Source organism: Encephalitozoon romaleae, chromosome VII (genome assembly GCF_000280035.1).
Source record: "Encephalitozoon romaleae SJ-2008 chromosome VII, complete sequence".
Lineage (NCBI taxonomy): Eukaryota > Fungi > Microsporidia > Unikaryonidae > Encephalitozoon > Encephalitozoon romaleae.
Window position 1 is genome coordinate 172,189 of NC_024902.1, and position 17,832 is coordinate 190,020.

Below are 17,832 nucleotides of genomic sequence, written 5' to 3' on the forward strand. Positions count from 1 at the left end.
ATATAAGGATTTAAAGACATAACGATCTCCTTCCGGATGAAAATGATCCATAAGATTGGGATGGTAAGAGCCATATACCTTATTCTGATTTACAAACATGCCATCATTTTATGTGGAGAAGACGAAAGCACTGTTGAGATTGTTCTTTTAAATAATGGCACGGAGAAGGAAAAAAGTAGTAATGGTGGCGTAAAGGGGCCTGCAACAGAAAATAAGTATAGGGAGCTTAAGAACATACTAACAACACTGGTGAGCCATTTCTTGGCAGGCAGCAGGTTCAAAAACAATCTTCTTAAAAACTATGATGGAGCTGACCAGCCTAGCGTCCCAAAGGAAGGTAATGATAAACAAAAACCTACTGACCACAGAAAGGATGAAGGAGTGGGCAATCTTTCTCCACAGGAACCAACCATAGAGATGCTGGAAAAAATAAGGAAGAATCCCCATGGGATATAGAACGTTTTGTTCTTTTCTTCAGAATTTAGACCTTATCAGAGACAAGCTGAAGAACAGGCCCGGGATCAGAAAGATACAAAACGTTCTAGCCTACGATGGGTATCATCTTACCGATTACTGGGGGAGATTGAAGTTTAGAAAAGAGGGCGATAAACTTGTGGATGAAACTGGATACTTTGAAGGAATCAAGGTCAATAGCTTTGGGGATATGTTAACTCAGGGAAGAATGACCAGAACAGGATTTGTCCAGAAAAAGGACATAGGAGAAAATGAGGTAAATGAAAACCTAATAACCATGAAGCTTCTCCTCAGTGAAATTGCTAAAGAGAAAAACACTTCGATCCATAATGTGATTAATGAGGGATGTAATATGTCTATGGTTGAAGAGCTGGTCTTCTATGGAAATAGCCCGTCAGCCCATAACAACGAAGTCATGCACGTCTGTGTATGCTCCGACTCATTCTGCAAAGAGCCATGCAAGGATATTGTTCCAATGAAAGTGGAAGATATAGAGTTCAGAGATTAGAGAGAGTAGGGCCATCGGTATTGACGTCTCAAGTAATTAAAAAGATTTAGTTTCCGATTGAAATCTTGTCGATGTGCAGGACATCTTCAAGTTCGATCTTTTCATCAGCCATCCTGCTTAAGATGTCCCTAAGTTCATAAAGATCGATGTTCTTGTTCAAGTTGGTAGACTTTTCGACTTTACTAAGTCTTATATTCACCTCATTTGCTTTCGCTTCTCTTTCTCCAACTACGCACACAAGGGCATATCCACTTGTTTCAGCAATTCTTATCCTCTTGTTCAATGTGTTGCTATCGTCAATCACATCGACTCGAAACCTGCCGAGCACAGACTTTATTTTTTCAACATAATCAAAATTTCCTATGTTCACAATCGCTACCTGTCTTGGTGATATCCAAAAAGGTAACTTCTTCCCAAAGCTTTCGAGAATAATGGCAATCATTCTTTCAATACTTCCGAGGATTGCACGGTGTATTATAACAGGAGTCCTGCACTGTCCATCACTGTCACGATACTTCAGCTCAAATCTTTGGGGAAGTTGAAAGTCGAGTTGAATAGTTGCGCATTGTATTCGTCTATCAAGGGCATCATGAAGTGTGATGTCAATCTTGGGTCCATAAAAGGCCCCATCTCCTTCGTTTATCTTAAACGTCAGGCCACTCTCATCCATGGCTTCGGCAAGAGCCTTTTCTGCTCTATCCCACTCCTCAACAGATCCCAGATACTTTTCTGGCCTTGTACTTAGTACAAGTTCGAACTTGAATCCGAAAACCCCATATACAAAGCTTAAAAACTCAAGGCATCCTTTGATCTCACTCTTGACTTGGTCCTTGGTACAAAATATATGTGCATCATCCTGTTGAAACCGTCTTACCCTTGTTAATCCTGTCAAAGTTCCGCTAAGCTCATTCCTGTGTAAGACTCCAAAGTCTGCAAACCTCAAAGGAAGGTCTCTAAAGCTATGATCCTGATGCTTGAACATTACACAATGCCCAGGACAGTTCATGGGCTTCAACGCAAAATCATCTCCCTCAATGATAAACATGTTTTCTTTGTAATTCTGAAGATGTCCACTTTCCTCCCAGAGCTTTGTACAGAAAATGTTCGGTGTTATAACCTCTCTGAACCCTCTTTTCTTATATTCTTCTCTTAGAAACTCGATCAGCGTGTTATACATAATAGTTCCATTGGGTAAAAAGAAACATGACCCTGGGGAGTATTTTGAGAAGAAAAAAAGGTTGAGCTCGGTTCCTATCTTTCGGTGGTCTCTCTCCTTTGCTTCTTCTTTCCTTTTCAAATATTCCTCTAGCATATCCTTCGAAGGAAATGTGATGGCATATATCCTCTGAAGTGACTTCAAGCTTGGATCATTGAGGAAATAAGCCGAGCTATTCTTAAGAACTTTGACAGCCTTAACAACACCGGTCGATCTAACGTGTGGCCCCAGACACATATCGAAAAACTCTCCATTTCTATAGACCGAGCTTTCCTTGTCAACTCCCTTCATAATAAAATGTGTCTTACAAGGATTATTTTTGTAAGCATCTAGGAGTTCCTCCTTGCTCTTAATTACCTTCTCGAACTTATAGTTCTTCTTCATAATCCTGGTCATTTCCATTTCAATCTTTTTGTAATCCTCAGACGAAATAGGTTCCTTTATGTCAACATCATAAAAAAATCCTTCTTCAACAGGTGGTCCATGGACGAGCTTTGCATCGGGATAGAGATTCACAAGTGCATTTCCCAGTATATGTGCAGAGGAATGCCAAAAGATCTCCCTGGCCCCATCATCTTCAAATGTCAAGAACTCTAGCTTGCAGTCTTTCAATATCTCTGTTGACATGTCAGAGTATACCCCATCTACTTTGCAGGATATAATGTCCTTTCTGTCCTTGCAATAGCTGCAGAGGATGTCGTATGGCGTTTCGCCTTTAGTAATCTCCAAGCTCTTACCTTCAAATTCAACTTTCAATTTAATTTCATACATTTCCTGGGGTGGGGTGGATATCATAAAAATCAGTTATCTGTAAGAACATCTACAGCTCTGTCTGTTCTTTCCCCAGCCCTTTCCATGCCTTCTACTAAAAGGCATTCAAGGGCTCTACCCATCGCCCTTGGAATCTCGTGATGAATCCTTCTAGCCATAAACTCGATGCATCTGTAGAGGGAAATAGCCTGATCTAAAGGTCCCTCCTTAATAATCTTCTTGAAGGAAAAGACTAAAATAATCTTATGCCTCAGGCAAAGCTTTCCATTAAAGAAGTCGTCTATAGTATCATCAATAAGAAACTTATGAGACCTTTGGATAAGAGAGGAAATGGCATCAACTTTGTGTTCCTCGTATCCGTCGTAGTTCATTAGAACTTCAAGCGCTTTTTTACTTTTATATTTGAGCGTTCTTTCAGTTGCACTTCTAACCAGGTCAGGAAACCACCTAAAGCTTGCTTCAACCTTCTCAGCGTCCCTTTCCTCCTCAATTGCATTAATCGCCTCTTGAAGAAACTTCGGTCTCCAACCGCTTCCAAGCATCTCAAAGCTGTTTTCTACTTTTTTATAGCATTTAAAAACATTTCCTGGATCCTCAAAGTCCCGATCTCCATTTTTCTTCAACAAATGGCTCGGTATGTCATCGATCATTTGCTGTGTTTCATCCATAGATCCTATATCAAACTCGCAGGTGTTCAACAAAACGCTTGCAACAATAGCTCCATGCTCGTAGTACTTCCTACGTCCATCACTGAAGTGACGTCCAATTCCAGTCATTAGGACATTCATCTCACTGAAATCTATATTATGTATTCTCAATGCCGCCACAATACATTTTGTGAAAAAAAGATCATCCTCCTCGTCAACGTTAACAAGCAGAAAGCTCTCCGATAATACCTTGAACAGAAGCTTACTATTTCTCATACTCTTTATGATTTCATAAGATATCTCAGATCGCTGTTCAATGCAATATCTCATTAGACACTCCTCCTCAAATTTATCACTTCTAACCATCTTTTTCTTCTTCTCATAGAGCAGCACTTGCGACGGTACATCTAGATCATCATAGAAATCTAAAAACTCTGAGTGTTTTTTGCCTGGATTCCTCTTAAGGTATAGTTCAATAAAGCCAACTGCATCTTCACATCTTGCAAGAATGTCCTTGATCGACGACGAACAACATTCGGCCTTTTTAATCTCATTCCTCAAGATATTCTCCATTGGGGATAGACTCCACTTATGTCAAAGCTATTTATTAGTTCTAATGAATCGAAATATACTTATAAGTATCTCCCTAAACTACAGATTGCGGAGACATCTCTTTTTGAGTTCTGGTAGCAGTACCAAGAGATGAAATCTCTATGCTATTTACTAACGGTGCTAACTTTTCAACAATGTCGTCTATAACTGCATCGTCAGAGATCAATAAGCTTTCATCCGAGATCTTCTTTTCTTTTATCTTTTCCACAATTCCATCAATACTTTGCTCCTTACCTTTTCCCCCCAGACTTGTTGTTTGTGTAGATACTGAAAGAGTGGATGGGCCATAATGGGAAATGGAGGCCTTTTCTTCTGGGTCTAATGACGAGGATGATTTCTGTGCAATGGAGATGCCTACGCTTGTTGTTGAGGAGAAAGTTTCAATGCTACTCACCATCGTCTTGGTGGAAATATTACGTCCATTATAGATAGACGACCTCGATATAGTAGGAGATATGATCTCGGAAGTAGAGATGTCTTCTTTTGTAAGACTTTTCTGTTCCTGTGTATTCTTGAGCATTAGCAGCCTGTTTCCTATCTGGACAACTCTATCAGAAAATTCATTCAACTTTCTCTCAAGACCCTTCATACGCTCTTCAACAATAGAGCTTACGGCACTAAGATGCACACTACTATTAAAATCTCTTATTACTGTGGTTCTAATAGTGTCTGTTATAGTTTTGCACCCTGTATCCTTTTCTACATCCATCATCCTAGAATAAATCTCATCTCTGTTGTCTTTTGCATTGAGGAAGCCCGTGATAGTTGGGTACTGTAGGTCCTTGAATGCCCTCTCTTTTCTGAGTCTTTTCTTCAGATCAGGCTCTCTAAAAAACGAGACTACAGACGGAAAGGAATGGTATTTAGGCTGCTTTTCATTTGAAGGCTCAAAGTCCCCCAGCACTAGGGATATAGGTGCATCGGATTCACCGTTATTTATATTTTTGCCCTCCAAACCTTTCCATGGCTCATCTTCTTTGTAAGCTAATGACGAAACCTCTTCCATGGCATTTTCTCTGCTTTGGGTTCTTAAGTTATTTTTGCTTCCACTGATACCATCATGTGTCCTATCTTTCCATCCACCGTTTAGGTTCGATTCCACACTATAGGGCATAACCTTTGATTTAGAACGTCTTTCAGACATCAAGTGAGATGCAACACTTTTTTCATAAATAGTTCCATCCCTATACAATTCATACATTTTCTTCAGTGATGAGAGAGTGTTGTCTTCATCTTTTTCTTTTTTTCTGATGGACAGCAGAATTCCAATGAGATTCTTATACTGTTCTTCATTTGCCATTATTTTCTGATAGATATTGTCCAGTTTCTTTTCATAGCTTTCATAAATAGATGATTCCAATCTTTCTTTAGATTTGACACTTGAGGCTGTAAGGAAGTAAGGGCTCTTTATCTCTACAGAAGGGACAATGGAAACTGTGGGTGTATAGTCTCTAGCCCTTGTGGTTGTTTTTGTGACAGTGGTTGTGGTCTCCTTGACTATTGTGCTGCTGTTAGGAAGAACCCTTCTACTCTCAGAAGTGGTGGTGCTGCCTTTTAACATATCGAAGATGCTTCTTATTAGTTCTCTGGTGTAATCATCGTAGTATGAATTGTTTGAACCCTTTATAGAAGAAAATCCAGAAGAGGATTGACGGGCAGAGGTTGTACGAATTCTTTCAACAGTGGTAGTTATTATTTGCGGGCTGGCTGTCCTAGACTTCAGAATTGCTTCACTAGGAACAGAGCTTGCATTCCTGGTATTAGTTTGGGCTGGCAAATTAAGGAGACTCCTGATTTTCTCAATAATCGGAATATCTGTCAGGGTGTTAGTCATTCCATCAAGTGGTGGCTTCTTAGGGCCATTACCTGTCTCTGATGATGGCATAGCATCAGGCTCTTGATCCTCGAAAGTCGTCTTGTTTCTATTGTTATCAGAACTCCCCACGAATACCGTTTTTAGAACAGTCTTTACAACACCGTTAAATCCTTTGCGGGTAGATCCCCGTTGCCTTGTAACCGTCCTGGTTGTTAATATAGTTTGTGTTTCGGTCTTCTTCACCGGTTCATTATATTCTTGTTTTCCAATCTTAGTAGTTGTTGTAGTTGTTATACTGGTCGTCTTCAGGGTAATTATGGAAACAGAGCTGCCGGAATCCTTTACAATTACACTAAGTCCTTTTTCGGGTGCAGATTCAAAAGACTCCTTAATGAATATGGGTATCATGTTATTTCTTTCTAAAATTATAGGTTCTGGATGATCAGTATCTGTCCTTGACGATGGAATCAGAGGTAAAGAAACATTATCTATTGGATCAAATGGAGTAGGATATTCTATCGCGTTTTTTGCACAGATTCTCTCCACTTTAGGATTGTTCATAACATACTCATAAAGAATCCTCATATCATCATTCACGCTCAAATACTCCTTTGTCCCACGGGTTCTATTGGCCTGACCATATAGATCGCAAATTTTGTATGAAGACCCATTATAAAAAATGGTGTTTCCATCTCCATCAAAAACCTTTGTTGTTGGTCTTCTCGTTGTAGTGTCATCGTTTCCAAGAACTTGGTTATTGTTGTTTCTTTCAATGTTCTTCTCTACGAATCTAATGAAAGGCCTTTCTTCTTGCTGTAGAATTTTTTTGATAGTCACTACCGATGGTTTTCTCGCATCTGCAGTCCCTAGTGCCTTGGAATTCCTATTTCCAAGACTGTATACTTTTGAACAAGAGTCTCTACATCTTTGGTCATCTATTCTGCAATTACAAGGCATCTCCCTTGTAGGATTCCCTTCATTGGCCTGCAGCTTCATGATCTGTGCAGTTGCATATCTGCTTATAAAAAAGACTATGAGTGACAGCTTAGTACCAAGCATATGACCTTTTGTTTATTCCATTCTTTCTATAGTTTTATTTTGTTTCATGTGTAGAGAGCTTGACTCAAAAGCGAATATAGAGATTAGATAGAATAATGGTTATCACAACGTATATCTCTTCAATGTTTGTCCTTAAATCTGTACTGTATTTTCTCTAGCTTATATTGGGACCAGAGAAATATAAATAAAGATAAAACATTGTTTTAGATTATCTATAAAAGCTCAAATATTTATTTATACAACATGAGATACACATTACTGCTTCTTTTCAGGTATGCTTTTTCATCTGTAAGCACAGATACCTCTTCTGACCCTAAGAAAGGGGTAATTGAAAAGGCTAATGGAGAGATAGCATATCATCCAGGAGGAAGTAATGAAAAGGTTGGAGTGAAAGGAACACATGTAGAATCTGATGGTCTTTCCCTTCGAAGGCATACTGATGAGGGAGGCCTTGTTGTATTTCTGGCGCCAAATCCCTATGAGGAATGGAGTTTTTCCTACACCTTTACCAATGCAAAGCTTCGATTCCCTCACATAGGTGGTGTGTATTTATGGTATACCTCTGATATTCAGGACCAAGGCGTTTACAGAGGAGGTCATGACATGTTTGAAGGGATTATGGCAGGACTTGAGTTTAGAGGTTCACAACCGGAGATTGTCATGGCAATAAATGATGGGAAGACTAGTCTCATAGGATCCGAGGAGATGACTTTGTATAGAGATACAATAAACCCTGAACGACTTAAAGGAGTAAAGGACATCACGGTTAAAGTAATTTCTACAGAGAAGAATTTCAAAGTCGAGTTATATGATGGTGATAGGCTACTCTACGATAGCTTTAGATACTATCGTAAGGGGACATTGGCAGGTATAGGCTCTGGAAAGTACTTCAACATCACATCATTCTATGACAAGGCACCTTCAGATAGCGTCTACAAGCTCAAGGAGGCACAACTATTTGAAAGGACAGAAACAAGCGAATATGAGGTTCACAGGGTCCATGCACCACCAGTGGATAAGACCCCAAGGAGTCCGGACGGAATTCTCCACGAAGACGAAGAAATAAGACATCTCATCTCAAAGATAGAGTACTTGAATGAATACCTCCACTTAGTGGTCGGCGAGCCTCATAAGTCATCATTTGACAAGGTTGTATATGTTCTTTCCGAGCAACTCAAGACACATATGAAGAATATCGAAGATGCAATCACATCAGCAAAAAACAAAGGAGGATCAGAGATGAAGTTCATGAACCTGAGCGAAAAAATGAATGGTATTGATATAAAACTTCAAAGGATTCAGAAGTCCTTTGCTGACTTAGAGCATGTGGTGAATTCCCTCAAGAATGATTACAGCCGTAGCTCCAATATCTTAGTTTACATAATTGTAGGTATCGGTGCTGCAGGATTCGGACTAGTAGCAATGAAGGAGTACCAGGCCTTAAAGCTTAGGCAAAAAGCTCTCTAAGAATAAAACTCCAAATCATTCTACTTTGTTAAAATAACCTTCCATTTTATCCTACATGAAAAAATTTTGGGAGGAGATATCGAAACCATATTTTGCAGTTGCACCTATGGTTGGAAACTCCGAAGAGGCCTGGCGTAGACTGTCAAAAAGATATGGAGCCAATATGTTCTATACGCAAATGGTGCACTGTGAATCGTTTTTACGTGGGCCTAGAAATCCTGTGAGGAATCAGTGGTACACAACGTCAGAAGAAGATAGACCTCTGATAATCCAGATTTGCGGGAATTCTCCCGAGGCCATGCTAGAGGCAGCATTGATAATGCAGGATCATTGTGATGCAATTGATATTAACTTTGGGTGCCCACAGAGGGTGGCCAGGAAGGGTGGTTATGGAGCATATCTGCAAGAGAACTGGGATTTGACAGAAAAAATAGTGAAGACTCTATCCACTAATCTTAGCATTCCTGTCTTCTGCAAAATAAGAGTATTTGAGTCGATAGAAAAAACTGTAGAGTACACGAGGATGATTGAAAAGGCAGGATGCTCTTTACTAGCTGTGCATGGCAGGACAAGGGACCAGAAAGGAAAAGCAATGGGATTTGCAAGCTGGGACCATATCAAAGCGGTTAAGGAGAGCTTGACGATCCCTGTCCTTTCAAATGGAAATATAATGGTTCATAGCGATATCTGGAGATGTTTGGAGTATACGAAGTGTGATGGAGTAATGGTAGGAGAGACTCATCTTTATAATCCTCTTATATTCACAGGGGAAAGTAAGCCATGTCTTGAGATAATTAGAGAGTATTTGGATATATGCATGGAGTTTCCAGGAAGCGCGGATGTAGGGCACATGAAATCTCACATATTCAAGCTGCTGTATAACTATTTTCTTACAAATCCCGACAGGAGGCCCATTGTTGACTCCTGTAACACCATAGAGAAGTTTTACAAGTTTTACTTAGATCTTGTGAAAGAAATGGAATCTACAATAAACGAAAGGGGAACCTCTGAGGTCTATAAGATGAAGCCCCGTCCTGTTCTTGATACAAACATGATTGATAATAGTAAAAGTAGGTGAGAAATATACCATTTTTATTGAAGCCCCAACTCGATGGCTGAGAAAGACGTTCCAAGCCTAATAGAAGAGGAAAATGCCATCAGGAAGGAGTTAAAAGTTTGTGAGGAAGATCTAGAGAACATTGGTGCCTTGGCTATTCGTATACAATCCTTTTCAAGGTCTGTCTCCAACCTGGATCCTTCAGAGCCCGAGGCTGAAAGATTATCTAAACAAGCTGATTTGTTTAGCAAATCTATTTTGAGACTCGGAAACCAGAGATCTAAGAAGAGAAGCGAAATGAGGGAGGAAATGACCAAATCCAAGGCTAACACAGAAAAAGAGTACATGGAAAACACAAATATACCTCAGCCCATCAGTGACGATGACTTCTTTTCTTCTAGCACAAAAAGAATAAATGATGTATTAATGAATGCCATGGATGCATTCGAGACAGTCAAAAGGCAAAACGTGTATATAAACAGGACAAGTGAAAGAATAAGGGCCAGCTTGAGCCAGATAGGCCTTAGTAAACAGCTTATTGATCAGATCGACAAGAGGTATTTATCAGACAGAGTACTTTTTATGGGAGGAATCGTTTTACTTGTTATTATGTTCTTCCTTCTCAGGTTTTTTTTATAAAGTCTCCCTCTGAAAATCATAATGGAACTTACAGATTAAAGCTTTGCTATCAATTCTATATCTTTGGAGCTATAGCCCCTAATCTTTTGCCTTGGTTTTCCCAAGCAATTTATCAATCCTTTGAGTTATTTTCTTTGTGTTGAACCTAAATCTAGATTTTCTCATAGCCTCTAGCAAGTATGAAGCTTTTTTGAATGCAGCAGAAACAATTGAATATCCTCTTCTATACTCTCCTCTTGACAATTTCCTCGTTGACAGCCATTTGATTTCTTCGATTTCTTTTATGGTTTGTGCCTCGAATGGAAAACTCTGCTTGACATTGAACACAAAGTACAGTGTAATTTTATCAAATATCGTTATTGGTAGATTGCATATCTTGTTCTGTACATCGTATCCAGTTTCCTCATAAACTTCTCTTATGGCACAGCTTGTGCCATCCTCATCCATACATTTCTTTCCTTTTGGGAAAGAGTAATTCTTTGTTTTCTTTTTCTCTTTGACAGCCAGCACATGGGAAATACTTGGATCCACAAGAATTGCCCCATAAACCTTCACTGACTGCCTATATCTGACAAAGCTCTTGTGTGCCTCTTCAATATTCATCTTTATGCCAACATGGCCTAGAAGTTCTCGGCTAAAATCAGCAAAGGAAAGATCCGAAATCTTGTAGTTATCCATCAAAAACCAGTGAGCTTCCTCCACTGCAAAGAATAGACGTTCTGCAGCATTCCTCTCTTGATTTCCTAAGCCCACAAGGAATCTCGAGGCTATGCTATCCAAAATGTCCTCGGGGATCATTTGGGGTTAGATGAATTCTATTTTGACACAACACAAACCCTTAGATGAGCGGGGACAAGCCAGAGGAGGATAATCTTCAGGACACAACCACAATAAACCTGAAGAGACGCAAGAGAGTCAAGGAGAGCAAAACGGCTTCGAAGCCACCTCAAGTATATCCGCAAATGAAGTGTAAGCTAAGGTGTTTGAAACTGGGAAAGCTGGCCCATCTGCTATCTTTGGAAGACAACATACTAAGCTTGTGTGAGCCAGACAAGTCTTCTGAGGGGTCGAACAGTCAGAAACATGTTGTTGAGCAACTTCGTGGAAGTCCTCTTTCTGTTGGAACACTTGAAGAATTTATTGATGACCATCATGGAATAATTACTACCGGTGTTGGTCTGGAATACTATGTTAACATCATGTCTTTTGTTGATAAGGACTTACTTGAGCCTGGATGTACTGTTCTCCTAAATTACAAAGATAATAGTGTTGTGGGTGTTCTGGAGGGAGAGATGGATCCAATGGTTAATGTAATGAAACTAGAAAAAGCACCTTCCGAGACATATGCAGACATCGGGGGACTTGAGGACCAGATACAGGAAATCAAAGAAAGCGTCGAGCTTCCACTGACTAATCCAGAACTTTACCAAGAAATGGGAATAAAGCCTCCAAAAGGTGTAATTCTGTATGGGCTTCCAGGAACTGGAAAGACTCTTCTAGCCAAGGCTGTTGCAAATCAAACTTCCGCAACTTTTCTTAGGGTTGTTGGGACAGAGTTGATCCAAGAATATCTTGGAGAGGGGCCTAAGCTTGTAAGAGAACTCTTCAGGGTTGCAGATATGCATGCGCCATCAATAATTTTTATTGATGAGATAGATGCAATTGGAGGAAGAAGATACAATACGTCTTCTGGAGGAAGAAGGGAAGTCCAAAGAACAATGCTGGAACTACTCAACCAACTAGATGGGTTTGATACCAGAAATGACATCAAGGTAATAATGGCTACGAATAAGATAGAGGCTCTTGACCCAGCTTTGATTAGGCCGGGAAGAATTGACAGGAAAATTGAGTTTGGGATGCCAGATGCTGCTACAAAGAAGAAGATATTCGACATCCATACATCGAAGATGACACTGGATGAAAGTGTGAACATCGAATCATTGATAACAAGTAAAGAAGACCTGAGCGGGGCAGACATAAAGGCAATCTGTACGGAAGCCGGGATGATAGCTTTGAGAGAAAGAAGAAAGACAGTTACCATGAAAGATTTCATTTCAGCAAGGGAAAAAGTATTTTTCTCAAAACAGAAAGTAATTTCAGCTGGACTTTATTCTTGAATAAATTGTTCTCTACTGCATCAACTTTGAAAGAGTATTTACTTATTGCAAACATATATCAATTGATATTGCTTCCCTGTAATTCCTCTATTTGTTTCAACAGCAAGCTAATCCTGTTGCCTGTAACCGGCTGATTCTTCCTAGTTCTTTGCATATATAACTTATTTTTAGCATTTCTACGGTCTCGGATTCTTTTTATTTCTTCCTCAGCCTTTATACCTCTTCTATCTTGAACTTTTTCTTCTTTTTTCTTTCCATTGCCAACTTTCATCAAGCTTTAGGATAGGCCCATTATTTTTTTATAAACCTGTTAGGTTTCATTTCGGAACCGATGAACACATATTCTATTCCTTCATGTGTAACTGTGAAATCAGTTGTTTTCTTCAAATAAGTTTTCACAGAGTCGTCTTCCAAAACAACAATTATAGAATTGGCTCTTTCTTCAACTATAATTCCAGTTCTTCCTCCCACAATTTTAATTTTTGCACCTGTTAACTCACATAAGTACATTTTACTTACAAAAGCAGATGGATTCATTGCTCCTTTCAAGGCTGTTAGATAGTCTATGAACATTTTGCCTATCTCAACAAAATCTCTGTATTTTATTTTTTCTCTTTCGACTTTTGGTATTCCCCTACTCTGTTTCTCCCTCTTCGAGGCTTTAACACTTCTATTTGTCAATGCAAATGGTTGAGAAAGTGTCCTGATGGTTTCTTTCCTCATATGTGCTGTATAGTGGTCCTCTATATTGAACATCTTATGCCTAGATGGGGCTAGAAAATGCACTGTGATGCATTGAGTCTTATGAAGAAAAAGAACAGAGACCTAGCTAAGGAAAACACAGAACTCAAGAGGAAGATAACAGTTATGAGGAATACCGAAGGAGAGCTACTTAAAGATAGAATAAAGAAGGAGTACTTTGGGTTTAGGATGCATAAGAGGATTTTGGGAGAGCTTGAGAGGAATATTACAGCCATCGAGAGCGTGCTGGATGATCTCAAAAGGCTCAAAACGAATATTCCAAGGGGAGGATATGGAGAAGTATTAAGAAGTAAGGAGAATCTGAAAGAATAATCCAGAGCTTAATGGCCCGATTCCCTATCCAAAGTACATTTCATCTTATATTTCAAGCCCTAGAAGATGTCAATGGTACAAAAGATAGTGGAGGTTTTGAAGGAGCAGGACGAAGTGAGATCTTCTGATATTGATGCACCATATTCCGAGATACATGGTGCATTGATAAGCCTTGAGAGCAAAGGGATATGTGATGTGAGAAAGGAGGAATCATACCAAGAAGTGCTGACTCCTGAAGGAGAAGAGGTAGAGAAAAATGGAAGCCCAGAATACTTGTTTTTTAAGTCTATAGGAAAAGATGGTATAGATTCTGATGAGCTATCGAAGCATGAGGTAGGAAAGATGAATGCATTTAAGAATAAATGGGTAAAAAGGAAAGATGGCAAAATTTTTAGAAGCGTAGAAAAGGTTGAAGACATGATTCGAAATATGGTTATCAATATGAAGAGAGGCAAGGCAACAGATGAGGAGATAGAGGTTCTGAGGAAAAGAAAGTTGGTGATTAGAAAGAAGAATATTGTATTCGTGGCAACTAAAGGACCTATGTTTTTTGACAATACCTCATATGCTACTGAGCTAACATCAGGAATGGTTCTTGACGGGTCCTACAAAAGCCTGACCTTCAAGCACTATAATTTTGATGCTAAGGGGAACATTCCTCAGTGTGGATCGATACACCCCCTCATGAAAATAAGAGAGGATTTTAAAAGAATATTTATTGAGTTAGGCTTTAGCGAGATGCCAACTGATCAGTATGTAGAGTCGTCTTTCTGGAATTTCGATGTATTGTTCCAACCTCAGAACCATCCATCTAGAGATGCCCATGACACATTCTTCCTCTTGAATCCAGAGCTTAGCCTAAACTTCCCGAAAGATTATCTCAATGAGGTTAAGGAAACCCACTGTGGAGGAAAATACGGGTCTTTAGGATACATGAACAACTGGGACATTAAAGAGGCACAAAAGAACATATTAAGAACACATACAACTTCTGTAAGCGCTCGGAATCTGTACAAGCTTGCAAAGGAAGGATTTAAGCCTGTGAAGCTTTTTTCGATTGATAAGGTTTTTAGGAATGAGAGTGTTGATGCAACTCATCTAGCCGAATTTCACCAAGTGGAGGGGTTAATAGCTGGAAAAGGTCTAAACATAACTCATCTCATGGGAATCCTTCAGGAGTTCTTTAACAGACTAGGGATGTGCGACATCAGATTTAAGCCTGCATTCAATCCATATACGGAGCCTTCAATGGAAGTTTTTGGATACCATAAGGGAATGAATCGATGGATGGAAGTTGGGAATTCGGGGATATTTCGGCCAGAAATGTTAGGACCTATGGGGTTTGATTCTGATGTAAGTGTTATTGCTTGGGGATTATCTTTGGAAAGGCCTGCCATGATAAAGTATGGGCTGAAGAACATCAGGGAGCTTGTTGGGCACAAAGTTGACATCGAATTCTCAAGAAAAAGTGAAATATGCTTTTTTGATTAAATGCTTATCTGTATTATTACGTATTGCAAAGTTCCCCTGCACCGAATGTTTTACCTGTGTAGAGCTGTTGTGAACACGGATTTGTACATGAAGGTATTATGTAGTTTATCAAACATATATTTTGTACAGACTTCTTCGATAACCATTTACAATATTAGCCACAGAAAGCTTGTATACACCAGGAAGATGGAGTTTTTCGATGTGATAAAGTCTGCATCTATTGTAGAAGACGAGATTCTTGTTGTTTTTAGCGGATATTTTGTGTTTCTAGATAAGGACCTTAATGAAAGAGCTCGGCACAGATTTGGCAGATGCTCTATAGACTATAGGCAGGTGGGGGCATACGTTGCACATGGAAAAAGCAGTATGTGTCTTGCATCTTATTTTGGAAATATGATTTTTTACTTTTTTGAAGATAAACTGCAGATTCCTATTGAGCATTCTGTAGGTGAAAGTGTTGTTATAGATCTTAAGGTTATGGAGGGTACAAGACGTTATCTTTTATTAGTGAGGAATCAAAATGGAGTGTCTGTAAGAATTTATGAACATAAACTTGAAATGATAGAGATGTTAAAGGAGGAAAATGTTCCTGGGGGGTACATCGTCGTCCCATTGAAAGATAGCTTTGTCGTGTTTTCGCCAGACAGAGTATTTTTTTTCAGGAACAATGATAAGATTGAGGTTTATAAGATCTCTCTCGGATCATCTGAAACTTTAACTCTCATTGAGGCCAGCTCAAGGTGTGAATGTAAAGATATATCTGAGACTAAGATATTTACATGTTACACTTCCCACTATGATGGAAAATGCTTGTTAACACTAATAGTGAATGAAGAAGGTGAGATTTTTAGCCTTAAGTTTACAGATAGACTGAAGTTGGAACATATAGGAAGAATAAATCCTTCTAAGGATATAGAAATACATTCCTCTGGGCTTATGGTCTCTGTAGGCTACAATTCAAATAACTGCATGTACTATATAAAAAGAGAAGATGAAATGGTCAGTCTTGAGCTAGTTGATGTAATTGAAGTAATCAAAAGATTTTCCACCGCGACTATCACGGCAGATGGAATATACCATGTTTACGTCTCTGATGGTCATTACATTGGAGAGATTACCGAGAAAGAACCTTTTTCTCTCTTAAATGAGATGAAACTTTTTGGAGAAAGGGAGGAAAAAGTACTGAGAAGTATATTTAGTTGCGGAGAGTTTATATGCGTGCAGTATGATGAAGAAGCCCAATGTCTTCTTCTGGAAGGAGGAAGGATGGCGAGCCTATACAAATTTGTAGCCAAAGACGAAATAGTTGGGTATTACAAGATAGGAAAGAATGATTTCTACATGATGGTAGGACTGGTGATGGTTTGTAATATAAGCAGTGAAAACAATCTGACTACTAATAAGCATAGTATCGATTATGACTCGTTTTCGGCAAATAGCCAGTATGTGTTTCTTGGATATAAGAATAGAATAACTAAACTTGATTCCTCTTCGTCTGAAAACATCGAAATAGAATTTACAATTAAGGAAATGGAAGTGAATGAAAGATATTTATTTATACTGACTGGAAAAAGAGTCCTTAGGGTGTATAGAATAGATGATGGAAAGCTCGTATTTATCCAATCGTTCCGCTTTGATGTGATGTTTTTGTCTCTATTTAATGGGTTTCTGTACACAATTGGAACGGAGATATACAGATTTAAGATCAATGAAGACGGGTCACTCTCACTTCCCATAAGAATAAGGGAAGGCGGTAAACCTACTGGAAAAAAGGAAGGAATTGTAATACTTGAAGAAAAAGTCATAGATTTGAGGCATGAGAGAAGTTTGGATGTTGATGGATTGAAGAGTGCTCTTTCGGGGGACATGGTAGTGATTGGTGGGAGATGTGGACTAGAGGTTTACGAATATAAAAAAGACAGAGTATTTATGGTAGATACAATAAATAATAAAGAAGAGTGCAAAATCATAGGCAGGGAGGCTATGTATATTGATAATGATTCTGATAACTTCAAGATAAAAAGATTTGATGGGTCTCTAATGGTAGAAGGCCATGGAAAAGCCATAGAGTTTTCTTCTTCGGAATATCAGGTTGTCTCTGCATATGTTAGAAGGCTTGAGAGAGAAGGTTTTGAGGACAGCTATTTCTTAAAAGTATACAAGAATGGAAGCCTTCTTTATGATTTTGGAACTTCCTGGAAGATCGAGGTAATTGCTATGAACGGAAAGGAAGTCTATTGCGGTACGGAGAACAGCCTTTATTGTTATGAGATTGGAGTGAAAACATTGCTTAAGAAGTTTAAGGTGAAATTTCCATCAAAAATAACCAGGATGTGCGTTGGAGAGGGTAAGTTATTTGCCGGAACAGAAAAAGACTCTGTGTTCATGGTGAAAGACAAAAGAATTGTTTGCAGAGAACGGCTTCCGAGGTATGTGATGGCTTTAGAGAAGACGAGTGATGGGAATTTGGTGGTGGGGGACCGAGCTGGGAATATAGTTATTATGAAGGTGAAAGATGATTTCCTGGTTTCAGTGGCAACAATATTTGTCAACGACATGCCTATCCAACTTATTTCTCAGGACAAGGTTTTTGGAGTATGTATGAGTGGCAAGGTGATTGAAATTGTAAAGATTGAAGAAAAGTTATTTGAATTCCTTGAAGAGCTTGGACAAAAGATAGCAGAAGCCTTGAACAAGCCTTTTTTCCAGTCTTTCAGAAGAAATAGATTTATTAGCTCAGAGCACATTAGAGAGTTTACCAATTTGAGTGAGCAGCAAGTTAAAGAAGTATTGCAAAAAACCAATATAGATATTGAGAAGATATTTGAAGTGATCAATATTATTTGAGGTTATCCTCGAAAAATTTGAAACAAGAAAAATAGCC

General features: G+C 39.0%; 13 protein-coding genes across 13 annotated transcripts; 8 read left to right on the forward strand and 5 right to left on the reverse strand.

Annotated features, from left to right (window-relative positions):
* Positions 1-36: 36 nt before the first annotated feature.
* On the forward strand, positions 37-456 carry EROM_071470 (hypothetical protein; the record flags this gene model as incomplete). The annotated part of the gene is made up of 1 exon (XM_009266620.1): positions 37-456. One exon carries the CDS (start codon positions 37-39, stop codon positions 454-456), a length of 420 nt encoding a protein of 139 aa, XP_009264895.1.
* EROM_071480 (hypothetical protein) lies at positions 446-982 on the forward strand (the record flags this gene model as incomplete). The annotated part of the gene is made up of 1 exon (XM_009266621.1): positions 446-982. One exon carries the CDS (start codon positions 446-448, stop codon positions 980-982), a length of 537 nt encoding a protein of 178 aa, XP_009264896.1.
* Positions 983-1,028: 46 nt separating this feature from the next.
* On the reverse strand, positions 1,029-2,969 carry EROM_071490 (threonyl-tRNA synthetase; the record flags this gene model as incomplete). Its single annotated transcript, XM_009266622.1, has 1 exon — positions 1,029-2,969. The coding sequence occupies one exon, from the start codon at positions 2,967-2,969 to the stop codon at positions 1,029-1,031; it is 1,941 nt and encodes a 646-aa protein (XP_009264897.1).
* A 29-nt stretch (positions 2,970-2,998) lies between these two features.
* EROM_071500 (hypothetical protein) lies at positions 2,999-4,189 on the reverse strand (the record flags this gene model as incomplete). Its single annotated transcript, XM_009266623.1, has 1 exon — positions 2,999-4,189. One exon carries the CDS (start codon positions 4,187-4,189, stop codon positions 2,999-3,001), a length of 1,191 nt encoding a protein of 396 aa, XP_009264898.1.
* Positions 4,190-4,262: 73 nt separating this feature from the next.
* On the reverse strand, positions 4,263-7,103 carry EROM_071510 (hypothetical protein; the record flags this gene model as incomplete). Its single annotated transcript, XM_009266624.1, has 1 exon — positions 4,263-7,103. One exon carries the CDS (start codon positions 7,101-7,103, stop codon positions 4,263-4,265), a length of 2,841 nt encoding a protein of 946 aa, XP_009264899.1.
* Positions 7,104-7,346: 243 nt separating this feature from the next.
* On the forward strand, positions 7,347-8,570 carry EROM_071520 (hypothetical protein; the record flags this gene model as incomplete). The annotated part of the gene is made up of 1 exon (XM_009266625.1): positions 7,347-8,570. The coding sequence occupies one exon, from the start codon at positions 7,347-7,349 to the stop codon at positions 8,568-8,570; it is 1,224 nt and encodes a 407-aa protein (XP_009264900.1).
* A 55-nt stretch (positions 8,571-8,625) lies between these two features.
* Positions 8,626-9,648, forward strand: EROM_071530 (tRNA-dihydrouridine synthase; the record flags this gene model as incomplete). The annotated part of the gene is made up of 1 exon (XM_009266626.1): positions 8,626-9,648. The coding sequence occupies one exon, from the start codon at positions 8,626-8,628 to the stop codon at positions 9,646-9,648; it is 1,023 nt and encodes a 340-aa protein (XP_009264901.1).
* Positions 9,649-9,681: 33 nt separating this feature from the next.
* On the forward strand, positions 9,682-10,266 carry EROM_071540 (putative vesicular transport protein; the record flags this gene model as incomplete). The annotated part of the gene is made up of 1 exon (XM_009266627.1): positions 9,682-10,266. The coding sequence occupies one exon, from the start codon at positions 9,682-9,684 to the stop codon at positions 10,264-10,266; it is 585 nt and encodes a 194-aa protein (XP_009264902.1).
* Positions 10,267-10,344: 78 nt separating this feature from the next.
* Positions 10,345-11,064, reverse strand: EROM_071550 (mRNA decapping enzyme 2; the record flags this gene model as incomplete). The annotated part of the gene is made up of 1 exon (XM_009266628.1): positions 10,345-11,064. The coding sequence occupies one exon, from the start codon at positions 11,062-11,064 to the stop codon at positions 10,345-10,347; it is 720 nt and encodes a 239-aa protein (XP_009264903.1).
* A 44-nt stretch (positions 11,065-11,108) lies between these two features.
* On the forward strand, positions 11,109-12,383 carry EROM_071560 (26S proteasome regulatory subunit 4; the record flags this gene model as incomplete). The annotated part of the gene is made up of 1 exon (XM_009266629.1): positions 11,109-12,383. One exon carries the CDS (start codon positions 11,109-11,111, stop codon positions 12,381-12,383), a length of 1,275 nt encoding a protein of 424 aa, XP_009264904.1.
* Positions 12,384-12,674: 291 nt separating this feature from the next.
* EROM_071570 (putative ribonuclease-like protein) lies at positions 12,675-13,139 on the reverse strand (the record flags this gene model as incomplete). Its single annotated transcript, XM_009266630.1, has 1 exon — positions 12,675-13,139. One exon carries the CDS (start codon positions 13,137-13,139, stop codon positions 12,675-12,677), a length of 465 nt encoding a protein of 154 aa, XP_009264905.1.
* Positions 13,140-13,529: 390 nt separating this feature from the next.
* On the forward strand, positions 13,530-14,948 carry EROM_071580 (phenylalanyl-tRNA synthetase subunit beta; the record flags this gene model as incomplete). Its single annotated transcript, XM_009266631.1, has 1 exon — positions 13,530-14,948. The coding sequence occupies one exon, from the start codon at positions 13,530-13,532 to the stop codon at positions 14,946-14,948; it is 1,419 nt and encodes a 472-aa protein (XP_009264906.1).
* Positions 14,949-14,993: 45 nt separating this feature from the next.
* EROM_071590 (hypothetical protein) lies at positions 14,994-17,795 on the forward strand (the record flags this gene model as incomplete). The annotated part of the gene is made up of 1 exon (XM_009266632.1): positions 14,994-17,795. The coding sequence occupies one exon, from the start codon at positions 14,994-14,996 to the stop codon at positions 17,793-17,795; it is 2,802 nt and encodes a 933-aa protein (XP_009264907.1).
* Between the last annotated feature and the right edge of the window lie 37 nt (positions 17,796-17,832).